The sequence below is a fragment of the Bufo gargarizans genome, chromosome 7, assembly GCF_014858855.1.
Source record: "Bufo gargarizans isolate SCDJY-AF-19 chromosome 7, ASM1485885v1, whole genome shotgun sequence".
Lineage (NCBI taxonomy): Eukaryota > Metazoa > Chordata > Amphibia > Anura > Bufonidae > Bufo > Bufo gargarizans.
Window position 1 is genome coordinate 20,090,161 of NC_058086.1, and position 23,160 is coordinate 20,113,320.

The 23,160-nt window shown below is 47.3% G+C and overlaps 1 protein-coding gene across 4 annotated transcripts in view; it reads left to right on the forward strand.

The window, feature by feature from the left end:
- Window positions 1–22,228, forward strand: part of LOC122943069 (inter-alpha-trypsin inhibitor heavy chain H3-like) — a 165,841-nt gene extending 143,613 nt beyond the window's left edge. For all 4 annotated transcript variants that reach the window (XM_044300477.1, XM_044300478.1, XM_044300479.1 and 1 more), the window contains 2 exons: window positions 817–928; window positions 21,834–22,228. In XM_044300477.1, coding sequence (XP_044156412.1) covers window positions 817–928; window positions 21,834–21,975 — 254 coding nt within the window. In that variant the 3' untranslated portion in view covers window positions 21,976–22,228. The remainder of the gene's footprint in view (window positions 1–816; window positions 929–21,833) is intronic.
- The last annotated feature ends 932 nt before the right edge of the window (window positions 22,229–23,160 follow it).

The window sequence follows — 23,160 nt, forward strand, 5'->3', positions numbered from 1 at the left end:
AGACTAGTGTTGCTTGCGAATATTCTAATTGCAAAATTTGCGAATATCTAGAATATAGTGCTATATCTTCGTAATCGCGAATATTCTAGATTTTTTTTTCATCAGTCCTCATGATCCCTCACTGCTTCTTGCTTGTGGGCCAATGAGAAGGCGGCAATATCTTTGACTTTAGGAGTAGTGTTGATCACAATTTTTTGTATCTTGAATTTGTATCACAAATTTTCCAATTGCCAATTTTTGCAAACAAGAAAATAATGACTGGAGATCACGAATTCTCGAATTTGCGAATATATGATTAATATTTGCGAAATATCGCAAATTTGAATATTGCCCCTGCCGCTCATCACGGGTCAAGACGAGAATTAATCAAGGCAACAACAAGAGTTTTTGCCGTTTCCACCGTAAGAAAATGGCAGATTCTGGCGATATTCTTGAGGTGCAGACGATAAGAGCCTGTAAGTGATTGAATATGGGGAACAAAGGTAGCGGGCTGCCCCGGAGTTATGATAGTGCTGTAGACCGAAATTGAAATATCAAGTTTAGGTGGGTTAGTAGATGGGGGAAAGACCAGAAGTTTAGTAAATCACAAATCCATGAAACTGCAGAAATACAAACTCTGATTTGATTTTTTTTTACTTACAAATATATGGTGAAAGCATGATCTTTACAGATACATGGTTCCTGCATTCCCCCACCATCTGTGGCTGTGAAAGGTTTATAGTAGTATTTACAATGTGCCAACTATTTTTGTAATTTAATGTAATCTATTGTTATGTGTTTTCTCACTCTTGGGTTAATAATGGTTTACTTTTCAAGGACAATTTTTTCATGGAATCAATTATGAAATTTCTAATATTCACGAAACTGAAAATCCTGACAAACCGGATGCAACAATGAAAGTGAAGAACAAGCTGCTGACAGTGACCAGGTAAGGAATATTTATGGTTTCAGTAGATAATCACAAAACGTGAGTAATAAAGTGGGCAACCAGTAGATCAGAATCTGCTGTTGAAAAGAAAATCTTTCAGCAGGATCCACCCCATTAAACCAGCCATAATGCCTGGTAGTAGGGCTAACTCTGCTAGTTAAGAACATACCTTCCTTTCCCAGATCCGTTGCTGGGTTTAAGTGCTTTCAAAAATATGCAAATAAGGGCTTAAGTGCACTGGGTGTGGACCCTAGCTCCTCCACTCTGCTTTCCTGGACCCCTCCCAACCTATATGTCCGCCCCTGTCAATCAAGTGTTTAGGAAAGGAGATTGGAGGAGCTAGGGTGCACAGAATTTAATGTAATGTAATTTAATTTAAATACACTTATTCCTCCTAAATGCAGCAATGGATAGGTGAAAAAAAAATTCATTTTTTTTTGCGGTGCGGACGGATCACGGACCTATTCAAGTGCATCCCGGCCGCCGCACGGACGTTACCTGTGTATTGGGGACTGCAAATTGCGGTCCCCAATGCACAGAACGGCCGCACGACGGCCGTGTGCATGAGGCCTTTGTGTGCGGTCACTTTTCCCACACAGATTAGTACAGTGTGACGACACACAATGCTATGTACACATATAAGTACACAGGGGGAAGATTTATCAAAACTGGTGCAAAGGAAAACAGGCTTAGTCGCCCATAGCAACCAATCAGATTCCTCCTTTAATTTTCCAATGAAGCTGTTAGAAATGAAAGGTGGAATCTGATTGTTTGCCTGGGGCAATTAAGCCAGTTCTACTTTACACCAGTTTGATAAATGACTATATACAATATATAAAGAAAAAAATAACAGCACCCTCAAACACTTTATTCACTCCTGTGGTCGCAATGTTTTCAGCTCATTCACAGAGTCTCCTTTTAAGCTATAAGCTAAAAACGATGTGACTAGCTTTGAGTGAATTTGTGTTTCAAGTTCAGCTACCACGGACCACAAGGGTCTATTCACACATCCGCAACTGTTTTGCGGTCCGCAAATTGCGGATCTGCAAAACACGGACACCGTTCATGTGCATTCCGCATTTTGTGGACCGCACATTGCCGGCACTATGATAGAAATGCCTATTCTTGTCCGTGGCTGCGGAGAAGAATAGGACATGCTCTATTTTTTTGCGGAACGGAAGTGCGGATGCGGAAAGCACATGGTGTGCTGTCCGCATCTTTTGCAGCCCCATTAAAATTGCAGAATGGACCCATTATTCAGACGTTTGAATGGAACCTTGGTTATGGTCCGTGGTAGTGGAATCCATAACGGAATTCTTACATAAACCGAACCTGAACCTTGTGCGCAAAACTTGAAACACAAGTTCGCTCATCCTTAGTCGCGACCACAGGGGTGAATAAAGTGTTTTTATTTTTACTAATTTTTTGTGAGAGTGCTGGCATTTTTCTTTGTAATTCTTATATTGTCCTGGATTTGTTGCTTAATCCATTGGCCTGCACCTCCATATTTATATTTGGATATATATATATATATATATATATATATATATATAGTAAATAATTATTTTGCTAGAGGTAGTTGTGTATATATTACTCTTTTTGTGAGGCAAGGTAACCAAAAAATGGCTGTTCTGGCACAGTTTTTATTTTTAGTTTTTTACAATGTTCACCTGACAGACTAGATAATGTGATAATTTTATAGAGCAGGCCGTAACGACGCGGCAATACCTAATATGTCAATTTTTTTATTTTATTTTGAATTTACACAATAAAAAAAAAATTACAGTATGTTTTTGTGTTTCCATTTTCTGAAAGTCATATCTTTTTAATTTTTTGGGGCGATTGTCTTAGGTAGGGTCTTATTTTTTGCTGTATGAGATGACAGTTCGATTGGTACATTTTGGGGCACATATGACTCTTTGATCGCTTGGTATTACACTTTTTGTGATGTAAGATGATAAAAAATTGCTTTTTTGGCACTTTTTTTTTGTTTTCGGCGTTCACCAGACGGGTTGGATCACATGCTATTTTTATATAGCAGGTTGGTATGGACACAGTGATTCCTAATATGTGCATTTTTTTAATTTTATTTAATACAATAAAAGCATTTTTGGAAAAAAAAATCATGTTTTTGTGTTTCCATTTTCTAATAGCCATATTTTTTTTTATTTTTTGGGCAATTGTCTTAGGTAGGAACTCTTTTTTTGCAGGATGAGATGATGGTTTGATTGGTACCATTTTAAGGCACATATGAATTTTTGATCGCTTGGTAAAACACTTTTTGTGATGTAAGATGATAAAAAATGGCTTTTTTGGCACATTTTTTTATTTTTTTTATAGCGTTCACCAGACAGGTTAGATTACATTATATTTTTATAGAGCAGGTCGTTATGGATGTGGCGATACCTAATATGTGCATTTTCTACATTTTATTTTACACAATAAAAGCATTTTTTTTAAATGTTTTTGTGTCTCCATTTTCTGAAAGCCATATTTTTTTTTATATTTTTGGGCTCATTTTTTGCGGACTGAGGTGACAGTTTGATTGGTGCTAACTTTGGGTACATATGACTCTTTTGATCACTTTTTATACCTTTTTTTGGGAAGTGAGGTGGGCAACATTTCAATTCTATCATAGTTTTTTTTTGGGGGCGTTCACCGTGCAGGGAAAATAACATTATCCTTTTATAGATCAGGTCGTTACGGACGCGGCGATACCAAACATGTTTAGTAATTTATTTATTTTTTAACCAATTACGGTGGGTTCATATCTGCATTCTGGATTCCGTTAAGGCTTTCCGAGTATAACGGAAAATAACGAAATCCATAAGACGGACGTCAAAAACCAGGACATATCCGTTCTGCTGCCCATAGACTTGTATTAGGACCGAAGTCAAAACGGAAGCCTTTATAAGGTATTCCGTTTTGCTTTCCGTCCTAATACAAGTCTATGGGCAGCATAACGGATCCGTCCTGGTTTCCATCATGCAGAATGGACAAAAAAGGCCTGTCGACAGGACAGGACTTTGTTTTCTGTCTTGCCTAACAGGAGCCAGACGGATCCGTTATGATTACCATAGACTTCTATTAGGAAGGATCAAAACGGAATGCTTCTTAAAGGGAACCTGTCGCCTCCAAAACACATTGTAAACCAACATCATTACCTTACGGTAGCCCCTAGTGTGTTCCAAATCATGTTTTTCATACCTCCACTGGTTGTTGTATACTTTATAAAAACACAGTTTTAATCTGTGTTTTCGCTATCCTCAGAGTCAGCTTGAAGTTAAGGGGGCAGCGGCCTCCTTGCTTCAAATCAAGCTAAGGCCGCCCTTACCCGTCCTCCCTTTACTGTCATTGACATCCTGCTGTGAGGCTGGGATCGTGCAGGCCTCGCGCATGCGCGGTGCGCTCCTTGTCACTGCGCGATCCCGTCTCTGGCTCCCGCACTCAGCCGACCTCTTTGCTCTCTCTGCGCATGCGCCGGGCTTTTTCCATCTTTCATGCGTGCCCGGCGCATGCACAGAGAGAGGAAAGTGGCCGGCTGAGTGTGGGAGCCAGAGACAGGATCCCCTCTCTGCGCATGCGCCGGGCACGCATGAACGAGGGAAAAAGCCCGTCGCATGCGCAGAGAGAGAAAAGAGGTCGGCTGAGTGCGGGAGCTGGAGACGGCGGCCCGATGGTTAGCCCCTTATATAAAGCGGACCCTAGGAACCAAAGCATGGATGGGGTTAAATGGCTGACATGGGTGACAGCACCAATGTCGGCCATTTCAAGCAGATTGTCAGCTGTGTTATACATGCTCTCCTTATCCATCCTGAACAGGGGAGGGGGGTCTTGGCTTCTGCGCTGTCCTAAAGTAGGAGTAGGGGTCTCCACTCGGCTATCCTGAACGGGGGGTAAGGGGGCGACTTGCACAGCTCGCCGCTCAGCCATCCTGTACTGGGAGGGGGTGGTGTTGTGTCCATACTGAACAGGGGGGATGGGGATAGGCGCATGTTCCCTACACTAACTCATTAACCATTCAAGCATCGGGCCGCTGCCACAGCAGAGCAGCTGCCCAATAGTTAGCCCCTTCCACACTCAGTTCCCTAATGACCACGGCATGGAAGGAGTTATGTCTGCAGTTTGAAGCAGACTGTCAGCTGTATGTTACAGCTGACAGTCTGCACTGCTCTGCCATCCTGAAAGGGGGGTAGGTAGAGGAGGGAGAGCCGGGCTGGGACAAGGTCCACCACCAACAGAGGCTGAGCTGCCCAAGTGCGCCCCCCCCCATCTACCCCACCAGACAGATGTTATTTATTCCTGCAGCTCTAATGCTCTGATGATCACTTATCAGTAGATGACTCAAGTCAAGCCCCCCCACCGCCATTTAGATATGTATGTTTGTTATTAATCCTCATCCACCCCATCAGATGACGGATTCTCTGTAAATTCACTGAGTGCATAGGAAGCACAGCAGGCTGTAGAACAAAAGCGACAAAAGAAAGCTAAATATAACTAATTGGAGAAATGATTTTCTCCACAAAATAAATAAATTAGTGTAAAAAATTATTATTTTTTTTACAAAGGTGTCCAATATCCTTTTAAGGGTTTCTGTCACCTAAAAATGGGTATTAAACTGTCTGACATTAGCGATAAGTGCTAATGTCAGCTGAATATATCTATATTAGTGACATCTCCCTGCCTGAAGTCATTACTGAGAAAAACTAACTTTTATAATATGCTAATTTTAGACATTTACTAAACTAAAAAAGAGTCTAAAGATGTGATAAATCTTGAAAATTATCTGTCTACCGTCAATTCCAGCGGCTTAAAGAAGTTTTGAAGTTTTGCAAGAAATGTAGGGTTTCTGCCCCCTCCACCACCACCACACACATACACACACTTGGCCAGACCTGTAAAAGGGAAAGAATACTTAACTGTTCCCCAGCACCGACTCCCTACGCCTTCTCCTCTAGGCCTGGGCTCCCTTGATGTCAATATTCAGTTTGACAATTTCATGATTTTCCTATTACATGACGTAAAGTCATGATTTTATTAAAGACACGGAGGCGAGTATTGCATATAACTCTCTTTACTGTTACCATAGCAGCAAAGAAGAACATGTCAATCAAAAGAAAAAACCATAACAACTGACTCCTCCCCTCTATCCCAGTATATATTGTCTCTCCCCTCTGGGATCATCCTCTTTCTTTGAACAGCAAAAAACCGCAGACATCGACGGAAACTGGAACCATCCGCAAGCCGATTGATATTCCTGACCCCGAAACGACCAGGAACTCGGATCCACCGAAAAACCTAAACGGCAACAGCGCCAACAGAACTGGAACCATGGATGAAGAAATCAATCAACCTGCAGGATAAAAATAAATACGAGGTAAAATCACATGAACATGGCACGAAACCAAGAAAGATGTAGTGTACACATGAACACATCAAAATGGGCAGTAGTATGAACAATAGGACAAGTACAACAATACAGTTGAACATAACCAAAAACTGGGTGGGAGGGTGGGCAATACTCGCCTCCGTGTCTTTAATAAAATCATGACTTTACGTCATGTAATAGGAAAATCATGAAATTTTATCACAAGACACGGAGGCTCCTATTGCAAGTTTAAAGCTGAGATACGACAGAATGAAAGGCATGTGACTCGGGACGAAAGTAAAATTCCCTAAAGGTGGAGACCCTGGACCAATCCGCCACGCGCAAAACGTCCTCCAGCCGGGCACCTGAGACCGACATGGACGTAGCGGAAGCACTGCGAACCGAATGCGCCGTGAAGATAGAGGTGTCAATACCCGCCAGACCCAGAATCTCCTTAACCCAACGAGAGAGGGTGACACTAGAAACGGGGGCATAAGGCCTCCGAAAGGAAATAAACAAATTAGGGAAAGAAGGATCCCGCAGGGAAGCCGTCCTAGACTCATACTCCTGAAGGCAGGCCACCGGGCACAAAAGTGGGGACTGCCGGAACGCTGGGTAAGACACAGAGCGGATGTTCGTTTTGGTGCGCCTAGAAATGTTAAACAAGACCCCCTCCGGAGTGAAGGATCGGGCATCGTAATCCAGAGCCCGGACATCCGACACCCGCTTACAAGAAATGAGGCACAAAAGTGTAACCAACTTGGCAGACAAATGTCGCAGAGACAGCTGGTCATTGGGGGACCACGAAAGGAGAAAGGACAGAACCAACCCCACATCCCAAGTGGTAGAAAAGCGAGGTCTGGGAGGACGAGACAAACGAGAACCCTTCAACAAACGGCAGACTAGAGGATGCTGTCCAGCAGGACAACCCTCAAAACCCTCGTGTCGTGACGAGATGGCCGACCTGTACAGATTAATTGTACGGTAGGCTTTGCCCGCATCGAATAAAGAGGATAAGAAAGACAGGACCGACACTACAGGTGCTCGAAAGGGATCCAGATCCCGTTCTCCGCACCAGCGAGCCCAAGAGTCCCAGGCGGCTCGGTAAGCACGTCTGGTCCCTGGAGCCCATGCGTTTTCCAGAAGGAAAACAGTCGTGTTCGAAACTCCCGACAACATGTCGGAGCACCCGAGATCCTGCAAGCGAGAAGACGAAGAAGGCGTGACTGAATGCGGGGGTGGGAGTCCCCCGAGGGGGCCCGCAAAAGATGCGGAAGGTCTGGAAGGAGGAGCGGAGTGTCCACCAGCATATCCAGTACCATCGGGAACCAGGGCTGAGACCGCCACAGAGGTATGATCAAGATCAATTCCGCTCGTTGGCGCTGAACCTGAAGGAGGACCCGGGAAATCAGGGTAAAGGGGGGGAAAGCGTACATCAGTGAACCCCCCCACGGTTGGAGGAAGGCGTCTACTGCCTCCGCCAACGGGTCCGGCCGCCAGCTGAAGAACCGGGAGGTCTGGGCGTTCAAGCGGCTCGCGAATAAATCCACCGATGGAGGACCCCAGCGAGATGACAAAGCTAGGAACACCTCCTCGTCTAGCTTCCAGTCGCTGGAATCCGAAAAGTAACGTGAATTCCAATCCGCCACTACATTGCGGAGGACGGGAAGGTGTTCCGCAACCACCACGATACCCCTGGCGAGGCAGAACTCCCAAAAGTCCTGTGCCAGGTACGTCAGAACTGACGAGCGCGTTCCGCCCATCCCGTTGACATATCTGACTGCGGATACATTGTCCATCCGCAGTCTGATACAAGTCGTGACAGTGCCATTCGCAAAACTGCGAATCGCCAGTGACCCTGCCAGCAACTCTAGGCCATTGATATGAAGACGAGACTCCTCCGGGGACCACGGACCCCCGGTGGAAATCCCGTTGCAGTGAGCTCCCCAGCCGTGTAAGCTGGCGTCGGACTCGATGATCAGGTCCGGCGAAGGACCCAGCAAAGCCTTGCCATTCCAAACCGATAGATTCTGGATCCACCACCTCAACTCGTCCCTCGTCTCCGTGTCCAACGTGACCAGGTCCGAGTATGTGGATCCCGCCCGAAGATGGGCAATTTTGAGCCTCTGGAGAGCCCGATAGTGCAAGGGTGCAGGGAAAATGGCCTGGATAGAGGATGCCAGCAGGCCAATAAGACGCGCCAGGTGTCGCAACGACAACTGCGGTCGAAGAAGAGCGTGGCGCAGCTCTTTGCGAATGGACCGGACCTTGGACAGAGGAAGATGAAGAGACAGGGACACGGAATCCACTCTGAATCCCAGGAACTCCATGGACGTAGCCGGAGTGAGGCAAGACTTCTCGTGGTTTATGATAAAACCCAAGCGGGAGAGGAGGTCGGTGGTCAAGGTGAGGTGAGATCGGAGAAAGGATGGACTGTGCGCCATGATAAGGATATCGTCGAGATAAATTATCATGCGCACCCCTCTGCTGCGGAGCCAAGATACCACCGGTTTCATCACCTTGGTGAAACACCACGGGGCGGACGAAAGACCGAATGGCAGGCAAGTGAACCGCCAAATCTGGTCTTCCCAAAGGAAGCAAAGCAGGTCTCTGGAAGACGGGGCAACCGGTACCGTAAGGTAGGCATCTTTGAGGTCCAGTTTGACCATCCAATCGCCGGGTAGTAGCATATCCCTTAAAAGATGGATGCCTTCCATCTTGAAATGCCGGTACTGAACCAGTGAGTTGAGGGCCTTCAGGTTGATAACTGGGCGCATTTGACCGCCCTTTTTCTGAACCAAAAACATGCCACTGACCACCCTGTCGGGGTGAGGAGAGGTGCGCTCTATCGCCCTCTTGTGGACCAACCCCACCAGCTCCCTGTGTAAATGACGCAGAAGGGAACCGGTTAAGTGGATGGGGCGGGGAGTGGGTAGTTGGCTCGGTGAACCCACCAAGTCTATCGTGAATCCCCTGATGGTCTGGAGTACCCACTGGTCTGAGGTGATCTCGGACCAGGCATTGAAACAGAAACGGAGTCTGCCCCCGACACAACCTGTTGAAGAAAGCACAGGAATCACTGGTTGGGGACTCACCAACTGGACGGCGATAGGACGGGGTCCCGCGGTAATTCCTGGATCGACCCGAAGAGCCCCTGGATGGGAAAAAGGACGGCTGGTGCCTTGGGTCCTGGAGGGAGGATCGATAGCTGAAGGAGCCTCGTCCCGTTCCGCGGGAGTGGAAATCCGACCGGCCGGACAGACGGCCCCTAGAACTGCCGGCCCTGCTGGAAAAACGGTTGTTGAAAACGCGTTTCATTGACGTTTGGGCCTTGTCTAACGCCGTAAAGGCCCCGACGTATCTGCCCAGTTCCTTAATGAATGAGTCTCCAAATAAGAGACCCTGGGCATTCTTGCCTGCCTCAGACAAGGCTAAATTGGACAGCTTCGGTTCCACCTTCATCAGAATGGCCTTTCGTCGTTCGATGGCCAGAGAGGTGTTCACGTTGCCCGTGATGCAGATGGCCCGTTGGACCCATCCGCCCAATTCAACCGGGTCGACTGGCCTGCCCTCCGACTTAGCGGACTCCGCCATCTCAAAGATCTTGGCGAGGGGCCCCGTGATGTCAAGGAGTTTGTCCTGAACGGCCCGCAGAGCGGAATCCAACCCCTTTTTCGGGTTGAATTTCGTTTTGGTGAGGAATTGGACCATCTTCGGGTCCACCGTTGGCGTCTCACATACTTTATTCAAAATTAGAGGCCGAGGGCATTCTGCCCGCAATTTGTTCCGGGACTCCTTACTCAGAGGAGTACGGATTTTTGCCTCTAAATATTGAGCCACCGGAGTGGTGGGGAGCCATTCCGCAGAGCGGGGATGATGGAGTTCGTCCGGGTTAAACAAAGGAGTACCCAGGGAGTCAACCATGAGGTCGTCTGGGAGAGGCTGGTTTCCCTGTACGGAAACCGCTGGTATGGACGGCCCGGGGACAGGTGATATATCCAGGGGATCAACCTCAACATCCTGGATTTCATCTAAAGAGTCGTATAGAGACTCATTACGCGCCTCCTCGTTCGATTCTTTCTCAGAATCAGACAGTGGCTCAGGCATAGTCCTGGCCGATTTCCATGCACGAGAGCATTCTGCCTGTCGTGCGCAGGCTCTTTTCCGCGGGACAACCGCGTGGTCACGTGATGGATTACCATCGGTTCTTAGAGTTCTGGAGGCAGATGGTCTGGCGATATCCACAGCCTGGTCCTGCATGGAGCCAGCGGGATGTGCACTTAGGGCCTGAGAAATCGACTGAGACAGTGCTGAGGACATAGAGCCCATCGCCGCCATGATTGCGTCAGAAATAGACTGCTGCAGCGCAGTATGTTCTGATCCCTGCGGATCTGCATTGCGGGTGGGGGCATTGGTGGGGACAGGGGGCGTGCTAGGGGCATCCTGCCTGGAAGAGGAACTACGGCGAGACATGATAAGTGGTAGGAGTTAGTCACCCCAGACCACCAGAAGGACAGACCTGTAAAAGAAGGAAAAACGCTAATGAGGGCCTGCACTCAAGAAAGACAAACTAAAAGCGCCGATAAGGGAGCCCAAGCTTACCGAAAAAGTAGCAGGTAGATGTCACAGGGACCGGAGTGGGACAGCAGTCGCAATATGAAGAGCGCTGTGAAAAGCGCGCGTCACAACCGGAAGGTAGAAGGCGGGAGGCGGGAAGAAGGCCCGCGATGCAGGCAAAAAACCCTAGAGCCGTGGGAGTCCGAAATCCCGCCTATCGCGAGATCTCGGGCGAGCGCTGGGGAAAACTAAGATGGCGGCCGAAATCTCGCGAATCGCGAGACTTCGGCCGCAACGGAGAGCACAGAGGCAAATAGCAGGCACTGGAGACCGGAGACCGGGACTGGAACGGAGAGATGAAATGGGTAAAGCCCGCGGGTAAATAACCGAGTAACCGCAAGTAAGGGGGAAAACAACTGACCCGGCGAAACACCAAAGAAGGGGCAATAACTATATAAACATAAAATTCAGTAAAATTCCCGCAGAACCACAGGTCCCTGGGGAATAAGGTGACCAGGGGATATCTGGGCAAGTAAGCAAAGAGGAGAAAACCCTAAAAGGAAAACTCCAACACACAGAATGATATATAGCAAAAAGAAACTACTTATCTGCCATGGCAGCAGCAAAGAAAGAGGATGATCCCAGAGGGGAGAGACAATATATACTGGGATAGAGGGGAGGAGTCAGTTGTTATGGTTTTTTCTTTTGATTGACATGTTCTTCTTTGCTGCTATGGTAACAGTAAAGAGAGTTATATGCAATAGGAGCCTCCGTGTCTTGTGATAAAATCAATGGCTGCAGCTGAGATTGGATACCCTTGCTTGATGTGATCATTAGTCATGATGTAAGGGAAGACCATTAGTCATGATTAGAGTTGAGCGAACACCTGGATGTTCGGGTTCGAGAAGTTCGGCCGAACATCCCGGAAATGTTCGGGTTCGGGATCCGAACCCGATCCGAACTTCGTCCCGAACCCGAACCCCATTGAAGTCAATGGGGACCCGAACTTTTCGGCACTAAAAAGGCTGTAAAACAGCCCAGGAAAGAGCTAGAGGGCTGCAAAAGGCAGCAACATGTAGGTAAATCCCCTGCAAACAAATGTGGATAGGGAAATGAATTAAAATAAAAATTAAATAAATAAAAATTAACCAAAATCAATTGGAGAGAGGTTCCATAGCAGAGAATCTGGCTTCCCGTCACCCACCACTGGAACAGTCCATTCTCAGATATTTAGGCCCCGGCACCCAGGCAGAGGAGAGAGGTCCCGTAACAGAGAATCTGTCTTCATGTCAGCAGAGAATTAGTCTGCATGTCATAGCAGAGAATGAGGCTTCACGTCAGCCACCACTGCAACAGTCCATTGGCATATATTTAGGCCCAGCACCCAGGCAGAGGAGGGAGGTCCCGTAACAGAGAATCTGTCTTCATGTCAGCAGAGAATTAGTCTGCATGTCATAGCAGAGAATGAGGCTTCACGTCAGCCACCACTGCAACAGTCCATTGGCATATATTTAGGCCCAGCACACACACAGGCAGAGGAGAGAGGTCCCGTAACAGACAATCTGGCTTCATGTCAGCAGAGAATTAGTCTGCATGTCATAGCAGAGAATGAGGCTTCACGTCAGCCACCACTGCAACAGTCCATTGGCATATATTTAGGCCCAGCACACACACAGGCAGAGGAGAGAGGTCCCGTAACAGAGAATCTGTCTTCATGTCAGCAGAGAATTAGTCTGCATGTCATAGCAGAGAATGAGGCTTCACGTCAGCCACCACTGCAACAGTCCATTGGCATATATTTAGGCCCAGCACACACACAGGCAGAGGAGAGAGGTCCCGTAACAGAGAATCTGTCTTCATGTCAGCAGAGAATCAGTCTTCATATCATAGCAGAGAATCAGGCTTCACGTCACCCACCACTGTAAGAGTCAATTTTCATAAATTTAGGCCCAGAACCCAGGCAGAGGAGAAAGGTCCCGTAACAGACAATCTGGCTTCATGTCAGCAGAGAATCAGTCTTCATATCATAGCAGAGAATCAGGCTTCACGTCACCCACCACTGTAAGAGTCAATTTTCATAAATTTAGGCCCAGAACCCAGGCAGAGGAGAAAGGTCCCGTAACAGACAATCTGGCTTCATGTCAGCAGAGAATCAGTCTTCATATCATAGCAGAGAATCAGGCTTCACGTCACCCACCACTGTAAGAGTCAATTTTCATAAATTTAGGCCCAGAACCCAGGCAGAGGAGAAAGGTCCCGTAACAGACAATCTGGCTTCATGTCAGCAGAGAATCAGTCTTCATATCATAGCAGAGAATCAGGCTTCACGTCACCCACCACTGTAAGAGTCAATTTTCATAAATTTAGGCCCAGAACCCAGGCAGAGGAGAAAGGTCCCGTAACAGACAATCTGGCTTCATGTCAGCAGAGAATCAGTCTTCATATCATAGCAGAGAATCAGGCTTCACGTCACCCACCACTGTAAGAGTCAATTTTCATAAATTTAGGCCCAGAACCCAGGCAGAGGAGAAAGGTCCCGTAACAGACAATCTGGCTTCATGTCAGCAGAGAATCAGTCTTCATATCATAGCAGAGAATCAGGCTTCACGTCACCCACCACTGTAAGAGTCAATTTTCATAAATTTAGGCCCAGAACCCAGGCAGAGGAGAAAGGTCCCGTAACAGACAATCTGGCTTCATGTCAGCAGAGAATCAGTCTTCATATCATAGCAGAGAATCAGGCTTCACGTCACCCACCACTGTAAGAGTCAATTTTCATAAATTTAGGCCCAGAACCCAGGCAGAGGAGAAAGGTCCCGTAACAGACAATCTGGCTTCATGTCAGCAGAGAATCAGTCTTCATATCATAGCAGAGAATCAGGCTTCACGTCACCCACCACTGTAAGAGTCAATTTTCATAAATTTAGGCCCAGAACCCAGGCAGAGGAGAAAGGTCCCGTAACAGACAATCTGGCTTCATGTCAGCAGAGAATTAGTCTGCATGTCATAGCAGAGAATGAGGCTTCACGTCACCCACCACTGCAACAGTCCATTGGCATATATTCAGGCCCAGCACCCAGGCAGAGGAGAGAGGTCCCGTAACAGAGGATCTGGCTTCATGTCAGCAGAGAATCAGTCTGCATGTCATAGCAGAGAATCAGGCTTCACGTCAGCCACCACTGCAACAGTCCATTGTCATAAATTTAGGCCCAGCACCCAGGCAGAGGAGAGAGGTCCCGTAACAGAGGATCTGGCTTCATGTCAGCAGAGAATCAGTCTGCATGTCATAGCAGAGAATCAGGCTTCACGTCAGCCACCACTGCAACAGTCCATTGTCATAAATTTAGGCCCAGCACCCAGGCAGAGGAGAGAGGTCCCGTAACAGACAATCTGGCTTCATGTCAGCAGAGAATTAGTCTGCATGTCATAGCAGAGAATCAGGCTTCATGTCAGCCACCACTGCAACAGTCCATTGGCATATATTTAGGCCTAGCACACAGGCAGAGGAGAGGTTCATTCAACTTTGGGTAGCATCGCAATATAATGGTAAAATGAAAATAAAAATAGGATTGAATGAGGAAGTGCCCTGGAGTCCAATAATATATGGTTATGGGGAGGTAGTTAATGTCTAATCTGGACAAGGGACGGACAGGTCCTGTGGGATCCATGCCTGGTTCATTTTTATGAACGTCAGCTTGTCCACATTGGCTGTAGACAGGCGGCTGCGTTTGTCTGTAATGACGCCCCCTGCCGTGCTGAATACACGTTCAGACAAAACGCTGGCTGCCGGGCAGGCCAGCACCTCCAAGGCATAAAAGGCTAGCTCTGGCCACGTGGACAATTTAGAGACCCAGAAGTTGAATGGGGCCGAACCATCAGTCAGTACGTGGAGGGGTGTGCACACGTACTGTTCCACCATGTTAGTGAAATGTTGCCTCCTGCTAACACGTTGCGTATCAGGTGGTGGTGCAGTTAGCTGTGGCGTGTTGACAAAAGTTTTCCACATCTCTGCCATGCTAACCCTGCCCTCAGAGGAGCTGGCCGTGACACAGCTGCCTTGGCGACCTCTTGCTCCTCCTCTGCCTTGGCCTTGGGCTTCCACTTGTTCCCCTGTGACATTTGGGAATGCTCTCAGTAGCGCGTCTACCAACGTGCGCTTGTACTCGCGCATCTTCCTATCACGCTCCAGTGCAGGAAGTAAGGTGGGCACATTGTCTTTGTAGCGTGGATCCAGCAGGGTGGCAACCCAGTAGTCCGCACAGGTTAAAATGTGGGCAACTCTGCTGTCGTTGCGCAGGCACTGCAGCATGTAGTCGCTCATGTGTGCCAGGCTGCCCAGGGGTAAGGACAAGCTGTCCTCTGTGGGAGGCGTATCGTCATCGTCCTGCCTTTCCCCCCAGCCACGCACCAGTGATGGACCCGAGCTGCGTTGGGTGCCACCCCGCTGTGACCATGCTTCATCCTCATCCTCCTCCACCTCCTCCTCATCCTCGTCCTCCTCGTCCTCCAGTAGTGGGCCCTGGCTGGCCACATTTGTACCTGGCCTCTGCTGTTGCAAAAAACCTCCCTCTGAGTCACTTCGAAGAGACTGGCCTGAAAGTGCTAAAAATGACCCCTCTTCCTCATCCTCCTCCTCCTCCTCCTGGGCCACCTCCTGTTCCATCATCGCCCTAAGTGTTTTCTCAAGGAGACATAGAAGTGGTATTGTAACGCTGATAACGGTGTCATCGCCACTGGCCATGTTGGTGGAGTACTCGAAACAGCGCAACAGGGCACACAGGTCTCGCATGGAGGCCCAGTCATTGGTGGTGAAGTGGTGCTGTTCTGTAGTGCGACTGACCCGTGCGTGCTGCAGCTGAAACTCCACTATGGCCTGCTGCTGCTCGCACAGTCTGTCCAGCATGTGCAAGGTGGAGTTCCACCTGGTGGGCACGTCGCATATGAGGCGGTGAGCGGGAAGGCCGAAGTTACGCTGTAGCGCAGACAGGCGAGCAGCGGCAGGATGTGAACGCCGGAAGCGCGAACAGACGGCCCGCACTTTATGCAGCAGCTCTGACATGTCGGGGTAGTTGTGAATGAACTTCTGCACCACCAAATTCAGCACATGCGCCAAGCAAGGGATGTGCGTCAAATTGGCTAGTCCCAGAGCTGCAACGAGATTTCGCCCATTATCACACACCACCAGGCCGGGCTTGAGGCTCACCGGCAGCAACCACTCGTCGGTCTGTTGTTCTATACCCCGCCACAACTCCTGTGCGGTGTGGGGCCTGTCCCCCAAACATATGAGTTTCAGAATGGCCTGCTGACGTTTACCCCGGGCTGTGCTGAAGTTGGTGGTGAAGGTGTGTGGCTGACTGGATGAGCAGGTGGAAGAAGAGGAGGAGGAAGCCGAGAAGGAGGAGGTGGCAACAGGAGGCAAAGAATGTTGCCCTGCGATCCTTGGCGGCGGAAGGACGTGCGCCAAACAGCTCTCCGCCTGGGGCCCAGCTGCCACTACATTTACCCAGTGTGCAGTTAGGGAGATATAGCGTCCCTGGCCGTGCTTACTGGTCCACGTATCTGTGGTTAGGTGGACCTTGCCACAGATGGCGTTGCGCAGTGCACACTTGATTTTATCGGATACTTGGTTGTGCAGGGAAGGCACGGCTCTCTTGGAGAAGTAGTGCCGGCTGGGAACAACATACTGTGGGACAGCAAGCGACATGAGCTGTTTGAAGCTGTCTGTGTCCACCAGCCTAAATGACAGCATTTCATAGGCCAGTAGTTTAGAAATGCTGGCATTCAGGGCCAGGGATCGAGGGTGGCTAGGTGGGAATTTACGCTTTCTATCAAATGTTTGTGAGATGGAGAGCTGAACGCTGGCGTGTGACATGGTTGAGACGCTTGGTGACGGAGGTGGTGGTGGTGGTGTTGGTGGTACATCCCCTGTTTGCTGGGCGGCAGGTGCCAACGTTCCTCCAGAGGCGGAGGAAGAGGCCGAGGCGGCAGCAGCAGAATAGGCCGAGGCGGCAGCAGCAGAAGAGGTAGCAGGGGGAGCCTGAGTGACTTCCTTGGTTTTAAGGTGTTTACTCCACTGCAGTTCATGCTTTGCATGCAGGTGCCTGGTCATGCAGGTTGTGCTCAGGTTCAGAACGTTAATGCCTCGCTTCAGGCTCTGATGGCACAGCGTGCAAACCACTCGGGTCTTGTCGTCAGCACATTGTTTGAAGAAGTGCCATGCCAGGGAACTCCTTGAAGCTGCCTTTGGGGTGCTCGGTCCCAGATGGCGGCGGTCAGTAGCAGGCGGAGTCTCTTGGCGGCGGGTGTTCTGCTTTTGCCCACTGCTCCCTCTTTTGCTACGCTGTTGGCTCGGTCTCACCACTGCCTCTTCCTCCGAACTGTGAAAGTCAGTGGCACGACCTTCATTCCATGTGGGGTCTAGGACCTCATCGTCCCCTGCATCGTCTTCCACCCAGTCTTGATCCCTGACCTCCTGTTCAGTCTGCACACTGCAGAAAGACGCAGCAGTTGGCACCTGTGTTTCGTCATCATCAGAGACATGCTGAGGTGGTATTCCCATGTCCTCATCATCAGGAAACATAAGTGGTTGTGCGTCAGTGCATTCTATGTCTTTCACCGCTGGGGAAGGGCTAGGTGGATGCCCTTGGGAAACCCTGCCAGCGGAGTCTTCAAACAGCATAAGAGACTGCTGCATAACTTGAGGCTGAGACAGTTTCCCTGGTATGCATGGGGGTGATGTGACAGACTGATGGGGTTGGTTTTCAGGCGCCATCTGTGCGCTTTCTGCAGAAGACTGGGTGGGAGATAATGTGAACGTGCTGGATCCACTGTCGGCCACCCAATTGACTAATGCCTGTACCTGCTCAGGCCTTACCATCCTTAGAACGGCATTGGGCCCCACCATATATCGCTGTAAATTCTGGCGGCTACTGGGACCTGAGGTAGTTGGTACACTAGGACGTGTGGATGTGGCAGAACGGCCACGTCCTCTCCCAGCACCAGAGGGTCCACTAACACCACCACGACCATGTCCACGTCCGCGTCCCTTACTAGATGTTTTTCTCATTGTTATGGTTCACCACAACAACAAATATATTATTTGGCCCAATGTATTGTATTCAAATTCAGCGGGATATAAATTTGAGGCCTAGTATTTAGGCGCTGGGTGACCGGTATGGATTTAGTGACAGAATTAGACTTGGAAATGCACAGAAGCGTGTGTGTGAAGTTATTCTGAATGACCCTATGTGCACCTTCAATATTATATACCCTTTTAGAGATAGATTTCAAATAGCTCTGATATAGCAGAAACCACTAAATTATGAAATTGCTAAATTGGGAATTGTACTTCAACCCAGAACAAAAAATGTGCTTTGACGGACACTAAATATCTTGCCCAGCAACAACAGTACAGCGGTGGGTAACGAGAGATTTAGAGGGATTTAAATTTGAGGCCTAGTATTTAGGCGCTGGGTGACAGGTATGGGTTTAGTGACAGAATTAGACTTGGAAATACACAGTAGCGGGTGTGTGTGAAGTTATTCTGAATGACCCAATGTGCACCTTCAATATTATATACCCTTTTAGGGATAGATTTCAAATAGCTCTGATATAGCAGAAACCACTAAATTATGAAATTGCTAAATTGGGAATTGTACTTCAACCCAGAACAAAAAATGTGCTTTGACGGACACTAAATATCTTGCCCAGCAACAACAGTACAGCGGTGGGTAACGAGAGATTTAGAGGGATTTAAATTTGAGGCCTAGTATTTAGGCGCTGGGTCACCGGTATGGATTTAGTGACAGAATTAGACTTGGAAATGCACAGAAGCGTGTGTGTGAAGTTATTCTGAATGACCCTATGTGCACCTTCAATATTATATACCCTTTTAGGGATAGATTTCAAATAGCTCTGATATAGCAGAAACCACTAAATTATGAAATTGCTAAATTGGGAATTGTACTTCAACCCAGAACAAAAAATGTGCTTTGACGGACACTAAATATCTTGCCCAGCAACAACAGTACAGCGGTGGGTAACGAGAGATTTAGAGGGATTTAAATTTGAGGCCTAGTATTTAGGCGCTGGGTCACCGGTATGGATTTAGTGACAGAATTAGACTTGGAAATGCACAGAAGCGTGTGTGTGAAGTTATTCTGAATGACCCTATGTGCACCTTCAATATTATATACCCTTTTAGGGATAGATTTCAAATAGCTCTGATATAGCAGAAACCACTAAATTATGAAATTGCTAAATTGGGAATTGTACTTCAACCCAGAACAAAAAATGTGCTTTGACGGACACTAAATATCTTGCCCAGCAACAACAGTACAGCGGTGGGTAACGAGAGATTTAGAGGGATTTAAATTTGAGGCCTAGTATTTAGGCGCTGGGTCACCGGTATGGATTTAGTGACAGAATTAGACTTGGAAATGCACAGAAGCGTGTGTGTGAAGTTATTCTGAATGACCCTATGTGCACCTTCAATATTATATACCCTTTTAGGGATAGATTTCAAATAGCTCTGATATAGCAGAAACCACTAAATTATGAAATTGCTAAATTGGGAATTGTACTTCAACCCAGAACAAAAAATGTGCTTTGACGGACACTAAATATCTTGCCCAGCAACAACAGTACAGCGGTGGGTAACGAGAGATTTAGAGGGATTTAAATTTGAGGCCTAGTATTTAGGCGCTGGGTCACCGGTATGGATTTAGTGACAGAATTAGACTTGGAAATGCACAGAAGCGTGTGTGTGAAGTTATTCTGAATGACCCTATGTGCACCTTCAATATTATATACCCTTTTAGGGATAGATTTCAAATAGCTCTGATATAGCAGAAACCACTAAATTATGAAATTGCTAAATTGGGAATTGTACTTCAACCCAGAACAAAAAATGTGCTTTGACGGACACTAAATATCTTGCCCAGCAACAACAGTACAGCGGTGGGTAACGAGATATTTAGAGGGATTTAAATTTGAGGCCTAGTATTTAGGCGCTGGGTGACAGGTATGGGTTTAGTGACAGAATTAGACTTGGAAATACACAGTAGCGGGTGTGTGTGAAGTTATTCTGAATGACCCAATGTGCACCTTCAATATTATATACCCTTTTTGGGATAGATTTCAAATAGCTCTGATATAGCAGGAACCACTAAATTATGAAATTGCTAAATTGGGAATTGTATTTCAACCCAGAACAAGAAATGTGCTTGAACGGACACTAAATAACTCGCCCAGCTACAGCACTAGGGACAGATTTAGCTGGATATAAATTTGAGGCCTAGTATTTAGGCGCTGGGTGACCGGTATGGATTTAGTGACAGAATTAGACTGGGATATGGCCAAAAAATAAACAGACTATTGCTGGTTAAATGCACTTGGTGTGACAGCTTCACCCTGATGTAGGCTTTAGCCAAAAAACAACCACACCATTGAGGGTTAAATGCACTTGGTGACAGGCGCAGCTTGCCCCTGATTTTGTATATGGCCAAAAAATGAACAGACTATTGCTGGTTAAATGCACTTGGTGTCACAGCTTGACCAACCACACTACTGAGGGTTAAATGCACTTGGTGACGGGCGCAGCTTGCCCCTGATGTAGTATATGGCCAAAAAATAAACAGACTATTGCTGGTTAAATGCACTTGGTGTGACAGCTTCACCCTGATGTAGGCTTTAGCCAAAAAACAACCACACCATTGAGGGTTAAATGCACTTGGTGACAGGCGCAGCTTGCCCCTGATTTTGTATATGGCCAAAAAATGAACAGACTATTGCTGGATAAATGCACTTGGTGTGACAGCTTCACCCTGATGTAGGCTTTAGCCAAAAAACAACCACACCATTGAGGGTTAAATGCACTTGGTCGCAGCTTGTGCTGGCGCACCACAAGACACAAAATGGCCGCCGATCACCCCAGAAAAATGAGACTGACAAACGGTCTGTGCAGCCTAAAAACAGTGAGCAATTGAGGATCAGCAGCTCAATGATCCACAGCTGCAGATCGATCAGTTAATCAAGTCCTTTGGAGGAGTTAATCTGCCTAATCTCGCCCTACTGTCGCAGCCGCAACCTCTCCCTACGCTAATCAGAGCAGAGTGACGGGCGGCGCTATGTGACTCCAGCTTAAATAGAGGCTGGGTCACATGGTGCTCTGGCCAATCACAGCCATGCCAATAGTAGGCATGGCTGTGATGGCCTCTTGGGGCAAGTAGTATGACGCTTGTTGATTGGCTGCTTTGCAGCCTTTCAAAAAGCGCCAAGAAAGCGTCACAAAAGCGCGAAGAAAGCGACGAACACCGAACCCGAACCCGGACTTTTACGAAAATGTCCGGGTTCGGGTCCGTGTCACGGACACCCCAAAATTCGGTACGAACCCGAACTATACAGTTCGAGTTCGCTCATCCCTAGTCATGATGTATCGACATCAAGGGAGCCCAGAAGAGCATCGCAGGCCTGGAGGAGAAGGAGTGAGTATCTATTCCTATGATTCTATTTTGCACCATTCCTTTATTTCTGCTAGAAGTTATGAATAAATTACTAGAAGTTTGCAATGAAGGTCCAGCTGGGTGTTAGCAGTTGGGGGGGGGGGGGGGTGTCCCTGCACAGTCTGATATAATCCAATCAGTGCTGCTGCCGGTGTAAGACTGTGCAGGGACACCCCCTCAACTAGGAAACACCCACCTGGACTTTCATTGCAAACGGCTAGTAATCCATTTATAACTAGCGGCAATAATACAGGAATGACAGATCATAAAGTCATAAGAATAGATGCTCCAGAATTGTTATTACATAGGAATAGAAATTAATAAAACAAACATGTCAGGAGAGGTGAAATGTTCCTTTAAGCATAAATGAATAGTAGCATGTCTGATTTTACAATTATATTTTTACTTCCATAATTTACTTTCATTTTTAATTATTCTTCTATATGCTTGTTGATTTTATTACTTGTATCATTTTTAGGGGTGTACAAAGAGACTACCGAAAAGATCACAAGAATGGCATTAAAATTCCCTGCTGGTTTGTGCATTTCAATGGAGAAGGTCTGATTGATGGAACCCATACCGATTACATTGTACCTGATATTTTCAGTATTGCTTATTAGAAGTGATTACTGTAGAGATTCAATATGTAGACACCTTCAGGAAAATATTTTATGATTCCATTTTACTCATTTTGGGTTAAAATCATGTTTTTAATTGGTCTGTATTAAAAATTGTAAGTAGTTTTTGTGATACCTGTGGTTAAAAATCAGTTTATATGCTGACTATTCCTCCTGAGTTCCATCAGCTGACTGTTCATGTAGAGTTCTTATCTCTGATCTCAGAAACACTCAGTATTAAAGACTTGGAAAAACCCTTCAAGCTGTGGTGCTCAATTTCTTCAGTGTGCAGACAAGCAGCATTTCATTGCAAATATCTTACTAATCTGTATTGCATTTTCTTTCTTTCTCGATTGGTGGCCGCATTGCAGAGAGTCAAGTTTTTATTTTATGCAGATGAGCTTCTTGGTGCAACAAGAGTGTCACCATTGCACCCTGCTCACTTTCCCTGCTGGCCGTAGCCCCTTCCCCCACGCTTTAAGTGACAAAGCCAGACAGTGGCAATGTTATCCCGCCTGGCCCTGCATCCTCATGATTGCATTTTCACCTGGGGGCAGGGGCGTCGTTAGGTCAAAACATTCGGGGCTTGAGCCCCGGATGTTTTGTCCAGTGCCCCGAATGTTATGCTGGCCTGGTAACATTTTTTTTTCATTTGGCTATTCCCCACCCCCCTTGTACTTGTTCTGCTACTTGCGGGCTGCGCGGGCAGGAGTTCAGTCACTTTGGTGCGCAATCCCGTCCTGCGGCACGTGATCCCGCGAGACCCGCTGCTGTAGGTCACAGGTGTTGTGGAAATTTTATTATGCGGACATTTTATCTTAGGATGTGTGTGTGTTTTATAGATTGTCATCATGTCTCTCAGTGGTAATGGTAGATTATTGTATACATGTGTTTGTATGGGGTGTGTCCATTGTCTGCACAGCCACATTGGCTGCCCCTCCCTGTCCTTTGATATGTCATCACTTCCTGTATCCTTGTCTTGGGCCAGCCCCTTTTACACCTTTTGTTTTAGTCAATAAAGGACGCACTGGGCATGGAGGAGGAAAGAGATGGTCAGGAGAACTGAATGAAGATGGTAGCATTTGTGTGGTTCTCTGGCTGCGGCTGATGGAAGATGGAGTTGCCTTTTCCTTACACTAACTATGATGCGGGCTGATTACAACTATTAATATTTTACCACAACATGTC